This window comes from Accipiter gentilis, chromosome 9 (assembly GCF_929443795.1).
Source record: "Accipiter gentilis chromosome 9, bAccGen1.1, whole genome shotgun sequence".
Classification (NCBI taxonomy): Eukaryota; Metazoa; Chordata; class Aves; order Accipitriformes; family Accipitridae; genus Astur; species Astur gentilis.
Genome location: NC_064888.1, coordinates 28,594,860 through 28,607,313, shown reverse-complemented (window position 1 = coordinate 28,607,313; position 12,454 = coordinate 28,594,860). Strand labels below are relative to the sequence as shown.

The 12,454-nt window shown below is 58.7% G+C and overlaps 1 protein-coding gene across 10 annotated transcripts in view; it reads right to left on the bottom strand.

Moving 5' to 3' along the window:
• Positions 1-794: 794 nt before the first annotated feature.
• KCNIP2 (potassium voltage-gated channel interacting protein 2) overlaps positions 795-12,454 on the bottom strand; it is a 48,669-nt gene continuing 37,009 nt past the window's right edge. For 6 of the 10 annotated variants that reach the window (XM_049809940.1, XM_049809942.1, XM_049809939.1 and 3 more), the window contains exons 2-8: positions 6,223-6,347; positions 5,743-5,812; positions 5,572-5,642; positions 4,939-5,046; positions 4,451-4,555; positions 4,107-4,169; positions 795-3,775 (exon numbers count right to left, since the gene is read on the bottom strand). In XM_049809940.1, coding sequence (XP_049665897.1) covers positions 3,728-3,775; positions 4,107-4,169; positions 4,451-4,555; positions 4,939-5,046; positions 5,572-5,642; positions 5,743-5,812; positions 6,223-6,347 — 590 coding nt within the window. In that variant the 3' untranslated portion in view covers positions 795-3,727. Of the gene's footprint in view, positions 3,776-4,106; positions 4,170-4,450; positions 4,556-4,938; positions 5,047-5,571; positions 5,643-5,742; positions 5,813-6,222; positions 6,348-7,513; positions 7,614-12,454 lie in introns of all 10 variants that reach the window. The other 4 variants (XM_049809935.1, XM_049809936.1, XM_049809943.1 and 1 more) reach the window with 1 other exon arrangement.

Sequence of the window (12,454 nt, the reverse complement as noted above, 5' to 3'; positions counted from 1 at the left end):
CATCATGCTCACAGCTTTGTGCAGAAATAATACCGCAGTAACAGTTCCCACAGTGTTGGGATCTCAATCCTTCTACAAGATGTTTGTGTTTCTAGGCAATATTCAGGATGCTGGAGTGAATCACTGCCCAAGGCTGCATCAGCTGCCTCATCCAGTTGCTCAGCTGTTTTCCCACATAACTACTATTCTTTTTTCCTCTGAAAGCTGGGAAAGAGATGTCTTGAAACAATACAAGGCTGCCCTTTTCCAAGCACCCATGAGCTCCTACCTCTGCTCTCAGCATAGGCCCAACAGCTTTGCTGTTACCTACCCTTAAATGCCACTTCCTAACAAGGGACACCAGGTCCCAAGCCCTGCCTCAGACAGCAGCTTCTCATAACAAACTGATGACACACCTGGAGGGACTGATCCAGTCCTCCCTGCCTTTGGCCCCTTCCCCCAGGGCCTGCCCCAGGGGGGAGCTAAGCAGAGATTATTTTTTGGCTCCCAGGGGACCAGTTGCCTCCCCACCCCATAGCTACCAGCAAGGATCCCTGCCCAAACCTATTCCCATTTGGTGTGAAAAGGCTATGGCAGCATTTGAAGGCTAAGCCCCACAGCACACTTTTTCTCCTTGTGACCCCAGTCCCTTTCCTGCCCTTTGTCCTGGACAGAGGGACCCAAGGGACCCCATCAGTGGCTCACAGCATCCTTGTGCCATGAGGGCACATCAAGCCCATGGATGGCATTGCCCAAAGTAGCAACGAGCCAAGCAGAGCTCATAGGGAATACGACATACTGTGAAGTATGGGTTAGAAGGGAAAATGCACTCAGGCCCATTCATATTGCTGTACGTGGACCTGGGTGGTTGCCAGCAGGTCAAAAAGGTCCCTGGGGAGTCAGAGGCTTTGGAACGAGCAGACTCACAGCTTTCCCAGTCCCACAATAGCAATTTCCCCGTAACTAGAGCCCAACCCTTTAAGACGTTTGGGTCTCCAACAGCTCTTCACATTGAGCTTTCAGTTCCTGGAACACATACTGCGTAATGCTGGAGGGTGTGGTGTCACTGTCCCACATCAGGTCCATTATCCTGTTCCACTGGTTTCTTACTCACCTGCTTCTTTTTTCTTCTTTGTTTTGCTTCAAGCCATTTTTCCCAGGTCTACAAGGCTGCACTTTTCCAAGGACCAGCGATTGCACATCAGTTCACACCCCTAAGAAAAACCTCTTTCCAGCCCATACCCACCTCTTCAAGGCAGTAGCTACCCATCTTCCTGTTAGCTCAGCCTTAAATGTCACATCCTAATAAGGGCCACGCCGCCTGGTCCCAAGCAGCACCCAGCAGCATCTCATGGCAAGCTGAAAACACACCTGACAGCCCCACTCCTGAGACCTGACACACTTGCTGTAAGACCCTGTTAGCCTAAAGCTACAACCTCTTAGCAGGGCAAAGACTGTATTTATGGGGCCATTGATGGCATTGCCAGGCTGTTTGGGACCCTGGCCAGCTCAGCACACACCTCCTCCCCCATGCAATCTCCCAGAGCACCCAGGCAGAGCACCCTGCAGCACTGCAAAAAGGCTGCCAACCCTCTGCAGAGACCCTCAGGCCCTATTTCCCCTGTCCCTCCCAGACAGCTGACAGATGCAAAGACATAACGGTGGTGTGCATAGCGATTGTGGTTAGATTTTATTGGTTTTTTTGGTGTATTTTTTTTAACCCATATTATTGTTATAATACAAAATATACAGACTGGAGATGCCAAGCGGGTTGTGGGTCACCATGCCCCGGGGCAGGGGGTCACGCCATGCGACCTGCAGCGTGAGGGAGGAGGCGGCATCTGCTCCGCGTGGCGGGGGACAGTGGGTACCCCAGAGAGCCTGGGAGGAGGGAGGATGGGGAGAAGGAGACAGGAGGGGTAAGGGTCAGGATACCTGCCCTCTCACCCTTGGGAGACTTTAAGTGGGAGCTCAGTCCCACAGCAAACCCAGGAACAGGACTGTGAGATGAACGATGTGTTAAATGAACATAAAAAACACATCATGTCTGCAAGGGCTGGGCCAGGGATGGTCCCACTGGGGAGCAGCCCCATAGCTTTGGCGCAGGGCCCTGCGGGTTGGTTCTAATGGCTCCGACACCAGGGGCTCAGCCTGGGTCTGGGGCCTGGCCCAGCATGGTCCTTGCTCACCCCTTCCCCATTGATCCCAGACACCGCAGCTTGGGCCAGCCCCAATTGCCCTTGGCTGCTAAGGATGCGGAGGCTGGAGCAGCTGAGCAGGGGGCTGCCGGGGCTGGGTACATTCCCAATGCCTGTGGAATTGGGCAGAGGGGCTTCTGGGGTTGGCATAGGGTCATTAGCCCATGGGCATCACTGTCCCATCTATGACTCGGAGGGGTATACAGGCAGGACAGGCCTGCCTGCACATACCCAACTCTGAGGAGCTGGTCGTGACAAAGACGTGGGGATCTGCAGGGTGCTGGCTCCATCCCCAGCATCCCCAGGCAGGCTCTCACATGGCCATGCCAGGAGAAGGAGCTGAGCCTGCCCTGCTCCAAGGTGACCCTCCAGCCTGCCAGCAGCACAGCAATGACTCCTGGCTGGCCCCAGCCTCAACTTTCTCCCCAAGGAGCTGCCAGCTCAGCAATGCCCCCCAGCACAGGGCTATGCCTGTGGGGACACCTCTCTGCCCCATTCCTCTCTCCCCCGCCTCCAAGGCAGCAGATGGGCTGGGGCAGGCCAGGGCACAGGAACAGCGGAAGGTCAGCAGAAATGATGCCGGGAGCATGGCTGTGAGGCCCAAGGGCCAGGGCGGCCACTGGAACCCAGCACACCTCCCTGGTCCACGTAGACCCATACCCTGGCTGCCGTGTCCTTGGGGAGGGGTAGGAAGGGTAGCTCTCCATTGGAGCCTCAAAGTGGGTCCCTGAGGTCCCCTGTGTGCCAGCACCCCGAACTTGAGGGACGAGGGCTGAGGACCCCCAGCCCAACATCCTTCATCCTGGGGGACCAGTGCCACAAGAAGGCACCTCAAGGTGCTTTTAGTGTCCCCTGTCCCCACATCAGGATGAGCCTCCTAGGTCTAACCAGGCCCCCCAGGATCAGGGGTTGCTTGCCACAGCTCATGCAGCGATGAGCCCCGAGAGCCCGTGCAACTGCCTTCTCCAGGCACAGCCCTCTGCCCACCCACTGGCCCAAGGTCTGGGGAAGGAGGGTGGCCAGCGGCCCACAGCCGACATGCCAGACACAGTCCCCACTGCAAGGCACAGCCGGGGCAGAGGGGGAAGCCAAGTTGCTGGCGCCTGTTGCAAGACTTTATTTGTTTCTAGACAGCATCGCTGGAGGATTTAGGCTGGAGCCGGTGCTGGGGGCTCCCGAGGCTGGGGAGGGTCGGGGTAGGGGAGCCGTGGCTGCACGGGGTGCTGTGCACGGGGGAAGCCTCTATCGCAGCCTGAGGCTGCAGCTTTCCTGCCAGGAACGGGTGCAGGGAGGTCCATCCAGGCCAAACGCTTGCCCCGTGCCAGCTGTGCCCATGCTCTGACATCTGGGAGCACCTGCTTGGGATCCCCCAAGGAAAGCAGAGCCAGCCCAGGGGGAAGGGAAGATCCCGGCACCGACCACGTCTTCGGGAAGGGAGGCCCCTTCCCACAGGGTGCAGCCAGCAGAGGGGAGGCTCGAAGGAAAAGTCGAGAGAGAAGCAGGTTCTGGGCCCGGTGGCAGGAGAGCTCGGCTGGAGGCAGGTCCGGGAGCTAAATCACATTGTCAAAGAGCTGCATGGACCGCATGATGTTCTCATCCTGCGTGGAGGAGGTGGGAAGCAAGCGGGTTGGGCACGGAACAGCAATCTGGGCCGCTCCCCCAAAGCCTGGCTTTATCCTCATGGCAGCTCTGACCCACGGGACAAGAGGCCTAGGGATTACAGGCAGTTTCCAAGCCCTACTGGGGTGCACAGCTCTCCTCGTCTGCACAAGGATGCTGGCATGGATACAGTTCCCAAAGCAGAGCCCCAGCTTTGCCCCTGGGAGCCCTGCATTCACCCCCTCTCTGCCAGGAGGGCAATGGGGGGACAGAGGTGCCCAAGGGACAGGAGGTGGCCCAGCCCCAAAGCAGAGCTGCTGGTGGCTTTACCTTCTGGCAGGACTCCAGGAACTCCTCAATTGTCACCACACCGTCCTTGTTTCGGTCCATTTTCTGAAGAGAAGCACAGCACAGGGGGCATGGCAGGGCCAGTCCCAGCCCCAGGGAGAGCCCAGCACCACCTACCCAGGTCCTGCAGGGGCTGGACACAGTGCACTCCTGCCCCAACCATCCCCAAGCACCCAGTAGGACCAGGATGGCCTTTTCTTTCCCTGGCTCCAGCACAGCCCTGCTTCATCCCCAGTGTGGGGTATTTTCTCCTGTACCGTGCCAGGTTTTGGGCAGCCACTGGCTCTGTGCTGGAGCTCTGCTTCCCTGGGACGTGCTCAGCTCACCTGGAAGAAGTTCTCCACATGCTCCCGGGGTGCTTCCTCCCGCATGGCTGGGTAGGTGTATTTGCCCATCATGTCATAGATGGACTTCATGATGTCCAGCATTTCCTGGAGGGTAGGGGAACAGGGTTGCAGGGTCAACACAGGGCTCTGCCTCTGCCTGGTCCCCAACCCACACCTTTTTCGTGATGCTCCCGAAGGAGCTGTGGGGTACTCAGCTGTGTTCCTGCTGGCTCCATACATAGTGTGTGGCTATGTGTGTGCCTGCATGTGTGATGGAGCGCCAAAGCAGCACGTGCCTCATCCACCCTCCACCCCAGAGACACACCAGTGCCAGGGGGCCAGGAGGGACCTGTCTGCAAAGCTGAGCTCAGTAAATATTGACACACTGCCCCCAGCCCTTCTCCAGAGCTCACCCAACACCCCCTTGTCCCTGCTGGGTGCAGACCTGCGCTGGCCCTGGGGACCAGCCTGGATCCCCCCCATCCCACCTCTTTGGTGATGCAGCCATCTTTGTTCAGGTCATAGAGGTTAAAGGCCCAGTTCAGGCGATCATCAATGGTGCCCCGCAGGATGATGGACAGTCCAGAGACAAAATCCTGCAGGGAAGGACAAGGCAGGCAGACGGGAGTTACAGCCACAAAGGGTCTCATGGACACAGAGGGCACAGCCCTGCTAGTCCCTCCTGCAGAGGGAGAACTTGGCCCCAAAGCAGATGTGCCCTGGAGCTGGGCTGACAAGGAAAACACTGAGTATCAAAAAGAGCCTGGGGAAAACTGATTGCTTGTCCCCAAATAAGTCCCACACTAGTCCCTTGGGTCACAGCACCCATGAGGACAACGTGTATCAGGACCTGCTGTTCAGCCAAAGCCTGAACAAGACCCAGCCATGGCTGTGCCTGCCAGTCTGGGTACCTACAAGACAGTAACCAGAAAATAGAGAAAGCCCCCTTTTTGTTGCTTTTCACTGTTTTTTCATTTACTCTGGGAATTTAATAAACTCCACCAGCCCCTACAAAGCTCTCCATCCATCTGCAACAGCAATGCTGCTCAGCCCAGCCTGTGGTACCTGAAAGGCTGTGCCCTCCCTGCCCCACTGCCATCCCCACCTCGGCAACAGCTCACCTCAAAGCTGACGGAGCCATCGTGGTCGGTGTCAAAGGCATTGAAGAGAAAGGTGGCATACGTGCTGGAGTCTGGGGGGAGGTAGACAGTGTAAGGGGGTGCTGTGTGACACCCCACCCCAGAGAGGCACCCATACAGGGCATGGGGATGGGGACAGGGATAGGCACTCACCTCCCTGTGGGAAGAACTGTGAGTAGATCTGCTTGAAGTTTTCTTCATTGACAATGCCGCTTGGGCACTCCTGCCAGGGCAAGCCACAGGGTCACCTCCACATTGCAGAGAGGGCCTGAGCACCCTCTTAAATCCCTGTGGCTCCCTTGCCTTGCCCACTGGCCCTGTGCTCCCTGGTGGGGCAGCTGGTAATTCTGCTTGGAACATGTCCCTGATTTTGTGGGCTGTACCCCTCGCTGGAGGGGCTCTGCATGCCAGGCACGCAGGGAGGGGGCTCTCTGCACCCAAGGGATGGAGTACAGGATCAGGCCTCCCCACTGAGCTCCCTGGAGGTGGGATCAGGCCGTAGCCTGATATAAACTTCAACCCCAAGGTCCTGAAAGCCTTTGCAAACCCGAGGCACCACCAGGTGCAAAGCATCCGCTGCGGTGGACATGGCAGCGGAGCAGGGGCTAGCAAAGCTGGTCAAGGGGTACTCACATTCTTGAAGCCTCGGTACAGGACCTGCAGCTCTTTGCGGGTGAACTTGGTCTGCTCCTGGAGCTGCTCCAGCCCCTCGGGGCGATGGCAGACGGTGGAAAGCTCAAACTCATCCTCAACGCTGTCTGCAAGGAACCCAGGGGAAGAGAGGGCGGCTGAGGCCAGCACTGTCCTGCCCTGCCCTCCCCTGCCGTGCCAGGGGGGCAGGAGAGGCACCTTGCACAGCACACCCCATCATCTCACACCTGCCTGGGGTGACACATTTTTAGGGTACCCTGCTCAGCTGGAGTTGGGTCTGTGCCAACAGGGGACACTCAGAGACACCCTGGGGGCAGACCAGTGGCTGACAGTGGGCAACAGCCTCCCCAGCCTCCGGTAAAGCCCAGGCTGGGCAGAAAGGGGGTGTGAAATGCTCCAGTGCTGAGACTCCTCTTGCCCACCCTTCTCATCCCCCCCAGCACAGACATCTGTCCTGCGGAGCCGAGACTGTGGACATCCCGCAGGTCTGTGCTGCACTGGGACTCATGTCCAGCAGGAGAGCTGCCCACCAGAACCCCCAGCCCCAAATGCCCCCCCCCCACCTTGTCTAGACCCCATCCTGCCCACTGTGCTGGCCCTTCATCAATGGTTTCTCCCCACCATCTCGCAAGCTACACAACCCCTGCCCACAGCAGCCAGCACCCCCAGAACCCACTGTAACCGAGAGAGGCTGTAGGTCCACGGCGGATACCCCCCCCTCTGTGGGGTGGATTACCCCTGCCCCTCCATACTCACCTCTTCTCCCAAGGGGATCAGCTCACACCGTGGGGCAGGGGGACACCCCAGCCAGGGTCTCGGACTCACCGAGGGGCCAAGCACACCCAGTGCAGGGTAGGTAGGGGGCTCTGGGCAGCTCTGCGCTCACTCCGTGCTCAGCCCCTTTCACCCCTCCCATCACACCTCCATCTCCAAACCAACACTGAGCTTCGAGCAACAACCCCCCAGCCCTTAAATCAGTGCCAGCAGGGTCCCGCTGCCCTGAGCCAGCTCCAAAGTGGGTCTCGCCACTGTGCATCCTGTGGGAGTCGCTCCGGGGAGCTGGAGAGGGAGAAAACCAGCCTGGAAGCAGGCGAGGACAGAGGTGGGTGCAGAGCCCATCAGATCGGACCCCTCTGGGGCAGGACTGATCCTAACAGCCCCAAACTCAGGGCAGGGGATGGTGGAGGCATCCCCTTCCCATGGGCTGGGCCAGGGCGGAGGGCAGGCAGCAGCACCGCCGGGGACACACACACACAAAGGCAAGAAGAAGCACTTGCTTTCGCTGAGCGAGGGGATGGATTTGGGCCGGCAGCAGGGCAGCAGTTTGAGGAATCGCTGCTTCAGCGCTTTTTTAGTTTGGCCTGGCGGGTTGCCTGGAAGAAAGAAGGAGTCACCAAGCAGAAGAAGAGTTAACAGAGCAGCAGCTCCCAGACCCAGCAGGCAGTAGGGTTGGCACCCGGCGCAGGGTGAGCGGGGCTGGAGGCAGCACATGCAGCATGAGGCTGGAGGAGCAGGAAGGCAAAGCCCAGCCCAGGCTCTCCTCGGCCTTTTGACTTTATCCCAGGACAAACCCAGCACTGGAGTTTCCCTCCTTGGGAAGGATGGAGATGGCAAAGGGGCAACCCTGCTGGGCTACCCACACGCAGCACCTCTGCACCCTCCCATCGGAGCATGCCAGGATGCACTGGAGACATCCAGCAGCCCAGAGACCCATGAGATGGCAGGGCTGGACTCTGCCCTTTAGCCTTGAGGCCAAATACCTTCTCTCTGAGGACACTCCCCTCCCTGCGGGGCTGTGCAGGGAGGCAGGGCAGGATAGACCCCAAGAAACAGCCTGCGGCTGAGCCGGTGCATTGCATCTTCCCCAGAGCTTGGGGCTGGGTTTGATCCTGCTGGCACCCGACGGCTGAACACGAAGCATGCGCCGAACGCAGCCATGCAGCCCAGACTGCGGCATGCACCCCAGCACAGCACTGGGATCCGAGCCTGGCGACCTGCTTTGAGACAGCCAGAAGGGGAATGGGGCTGAGGGCTTTGCCTCGGCCAGGCTATGGGGCAGGGTGAGGGGCTCCCCACATCAGCCTGGCCCATGGCCATTGCTTCCAAGCAGACCTGCATTAATAGCAGGTGTCCGCACTGCACAGACCCCCCCCCCCCGCCACCCCCAGTTCCTTCATCTGGACCCCAATGGCTTTGCTCAGCCCCATCTCTCCCAGCTGGTGCTGCCCCACAACTGCAGACCCGCTCCCTCCCTTCCCACAGGGCTCTGCAGTGCCTCAAGCCAGCAAACTCAGCACAGGACTAACACCGCAGGCAGGAAGGGGAGGAAGAGGAGGGGATGAAGGCCATGCTGGGCTCCAGCCCCCAAAGGGAGGCAGACAGCAGCATGGGGCACCAATGGGACGAAAGGTGCAAAGTCCCTTTGGGGCTCTGCTGACACCACGTTTGCTCCAAGCGCCCTGGACCTCTGCAAGCAGCAGGTCACAACGCCTACGCAACCCAGGGCCTGGTTTTGGGGTTGTTTCTCTAGGGGGCTAGCAGATGGGGCTTCTCTGGCAGCTTTCTCAGCTTTGTGGGACTGAGCTGAGCCCCAGCTGCTGGGGAAACGGTGCTGCGTGGTACCCAGCTCCAGGATAGGGACGTGAGTCCGCATCCAGCAGCCCCTGCTAGGCAGGTCGGTCCCTGAGTGCCCACAGGCAGGACCTGGGACCCTTTGAGCTCATGCCAAGGCAGCAGGCTGGGGCAGGCAGCTCCATCCCTCTGCGACAATGGAGAACAGCTCCAGGAGGTCATTGTCCCAGCAGGACATCGCACAAAGCTACTTGGGAGACGGCAAACTTGTCCCCAGGGAAGTGGCATCCACATCAGGGTGCCAGTGTCGTGCAAATGCGTAGGGATGCACAAGGGACAAGGGTGAGGGCCAGGAACCTGGTGCTGGCAGGACAGCACAGCCTAGCTCCTGTCTGCTCTGAAGTTTGCAGGCAGGTGAAGAAAGAGGCTTTTTCCTTCCTAGAAGCAGACATCAGTTGTGCATAAAACATGATTTTGGCCCAGCTACTTTTCCAAGACTTTAATTTGCAGAGAGAAAGGGAAATTGCACCTTTCAGCCTTCCAAAGATGCTCTGGGGCCAGGTGCCTCTGGCAGAGCTGAGCTGTGGAAACAGACCTGGGAGGCAGGAGCAGCTCCTCTGCCCAGGGCGAAGGGACAGGGTGGGCAGAGCAACACCCAATGCCAGGGTGGTGTACCGGGGAGGGAGCCGGGCAGGAGGGAAACACACAGCGAGAGAGATGCAACAGAGAGTAAACTGTGGTTGGACTCACAGGGGCAGCAGGTATAGGCACGTGCAGTAGGTCAGGTCGGGTGCAAGTTACACTTTAGTTTGTTATAAAGAAGGAAAAAGAAAAAAAAAAAATAAAGAACATAGGTGTTTTCTTAAGGAGGAAACTGAAGAGGGCCCAATTCCAGGGGCCCCGGGGCAGGGGAGGGAGCACGTTCAGCACATGCAGCTTAACAAGAGGAGAGGGGTGACCAGGGCTGGGGTTTTGCTGTCCTGGCTTTGGTGTACCTGAGGGCTCTGCTGGGGAGGACACACTGTCCCCTTTCTGTCCCTGGCATCCAAACTGTGAGCAAGTCTGGGGGCTCCCTGGTCTCCCCCTTGCTGGGAAACAGCTCTGCCCAAAGACAGGGAGCAGAGCCCTGCCACATGCCGCCCCACTGGGTGCACGGGATGTCTGCAGCACAAAGCCCTGTCCCTGCCAGTGACAGTTCCTTTTCCAGATGTCACTCTGCCCTCCACCCCTCTGCAAGAGCCATCAAGTGGCTGGCACAAAACAAGCCAACAGAAAGGTCTGGCAGTGTTTTATCTGTGGTAGGAGGTCTGCCAGGTTAATTGGCTTGTTGCTGCCCATGCATCACTCCATAGCCCAGTGACTTCAAAACACACATGAACACGCACACAAACCTCCATCCTTGGGCAGCACCAAAAGCAGAAGGGATTTCCCATCCCCACCTCCACATGCTGTTGAAATGAATTCTAGAGGTTGCTGGACACTGGCTCTGAAGGGGCCCGCAGGGGGTGGACCCCTGACCCCAGAGGTGACCACCACCAGGATGGCCATGGACCACTTTGTATTGAGCCACCAGCAATTGATGTGTCCTTGGGGGCTGGATCCAGCCAGTGCCGCTGTGTTGGGGGATTACATGCTGCTGGGCTGACACCCCCCTTGCCAAGGAGGACCCAAGCCTGGGCTGCTCCATGGTCTCCCCAGAGAGAAAGCAGGAGCCGGGGTCAGCCCAATGCATGATCATGTCCCTGCCCTCCCCACAGAGCCACAGCCACCAGTGCCTTCCCAGTGACAGCTGGCTGAGGAGACCAACCAACCCCTTCCACAGCACCCTCCTGCTAGAAAATACCCTACAATAACAAACCAACAGGCAGTGCTAAACCCACACACACACTCTCAGTAACCCATCAATAAATGCTTCATCACAATGAGTGGAAGATATGCATCTCACAGCGGTGAGACCTCCCCAGTGTCCCCAGTTCAGTGCCCAAGCACAGCACCATTCCAGGATGGAAGCAGAGCACCAGCAGCCACAGTGTGGATCATGCAGCTCCCACAGCCCCTGCTTGGCCCTGTGGGGCAACAACAGATCGGTAGGAAGGTCAGGAGAAGCTGGTACCCAAGGGACAATCTGCCCCAGCACCCTGCCCTAGGAGCAGGCTGAGGTGGCGAAGGCAGCTGGGCTAGGAGACCTTCTGCCTTTTCAGATAGCCTGGCTGGGAAGCAGGAGGGCAAACCGCAGCCAGGGTAGGGGGATGACCCAGAAGAAGGGGCATGGTAGGGGGGCCTTATGGAAGGTTCCCCAGGGGAGCATGTGGAAGGGGTGAGCAGTTCCCAGAACACACTCTTTTCAGTAGAAGAGCCTCCATCCCCTTCCAGAGCATCATCTTTTCCTGGGAGGCTGGAGGCACATCCCCAAGCTCCCCCTGCTAGGCCATGGCTCTGGGTCCATCCAGGCAGTGACGCTGAGCCCAGCTTCCCCTACCTGTGGCTCACAATCATCTCTGTCCAGGGCTCACCTCCAAGCAGGGTCCACCAGCCCCTGGCTCTGTTCCCTCTCCACAGTGCCCAGCCTCAGGCAGTGCCACCTCCTGCTCAGGAGGACCACAGCTCGCCAGGGTCTGCAATGAAGGCCGGCAAGAGGCAGAGACGGTGAGCTCACCCAGCCGCCCCGGGGCAGGTCAGGATGGGTCCCACCACTAGCAGCTCTGCAAATGACCCTCATCAGTCAGCGGTGACAGAGCTGAGTGTAACCAGGACCAAGGTGCCTGCAGCAGCCACTGGGGCCAGACGGTCATCCATTAGGGGAATGAAATCAGAGCTGACATCTCCCAGGGGAGGGGACAGAGTCCCTGTCCTGGTGGTGGGACAGGGGAAGCCTCAGCCCGGACACCCAGATCCAGCAGGGCTGAAGGAGCTGAGAGCAGCAAAGCTGCCGAGTGAGACCTACAGTTCATGGGACAGAAGAGACTCAGGGCCAGGATGTTCCCTGGTGCCAGAGGGAAGAGAGCGGCTGCACAACCCTCATGCCAAGCAGGACCCAAAGGGAGATGGGGGCATGGGCCAGAAGGGGCTGCAGAGCAGAGCAGGGGTCACAGCAGTGCTGTCCCCATTCCCATCCTCAGTGACAGCGCTCCCAGATAGCTTAGCTGTGCCCAAAGGAGATGTTGGCAGAATAATAATTTCTCAGGCCACACCACGTATGAAACGTTGTGAGGAGAGAATAGGACAGGATACAGGTACCAAGGGACAGTGAAGCTCAGGGGCTCCCCAAACGGAGCAGGTAAGGCTGCGGGACTGGGACAGCCATGTGCATCGCCCTGCTGCAAAACCCAGGGAGGGTGCAGGGACACATCCTGCCCTGTCCTCATCACCACCTCCATGGCAGGGATGTCTCTGGCAGCAGAAACCGGCACACCCAAGGTGCCATGCCAGAGGAGCTACCCCAAAAATGCCCCAGCAAAGCAGCAGCTCCTCTTGGCTGCAGGCAGTGTGTCCCATAAGAGAGCTAGTGCTCTGCATACCCATTATCCAGATGCCATCCATACCCTCCCCAGTAAGGCACAGGGATGAAGCCTAGACATGCCTCAGCCACAGCCCAGCCAGATCCCAGGCAGCTCAGGGATATCCTACATTACAAAGGGGTTGA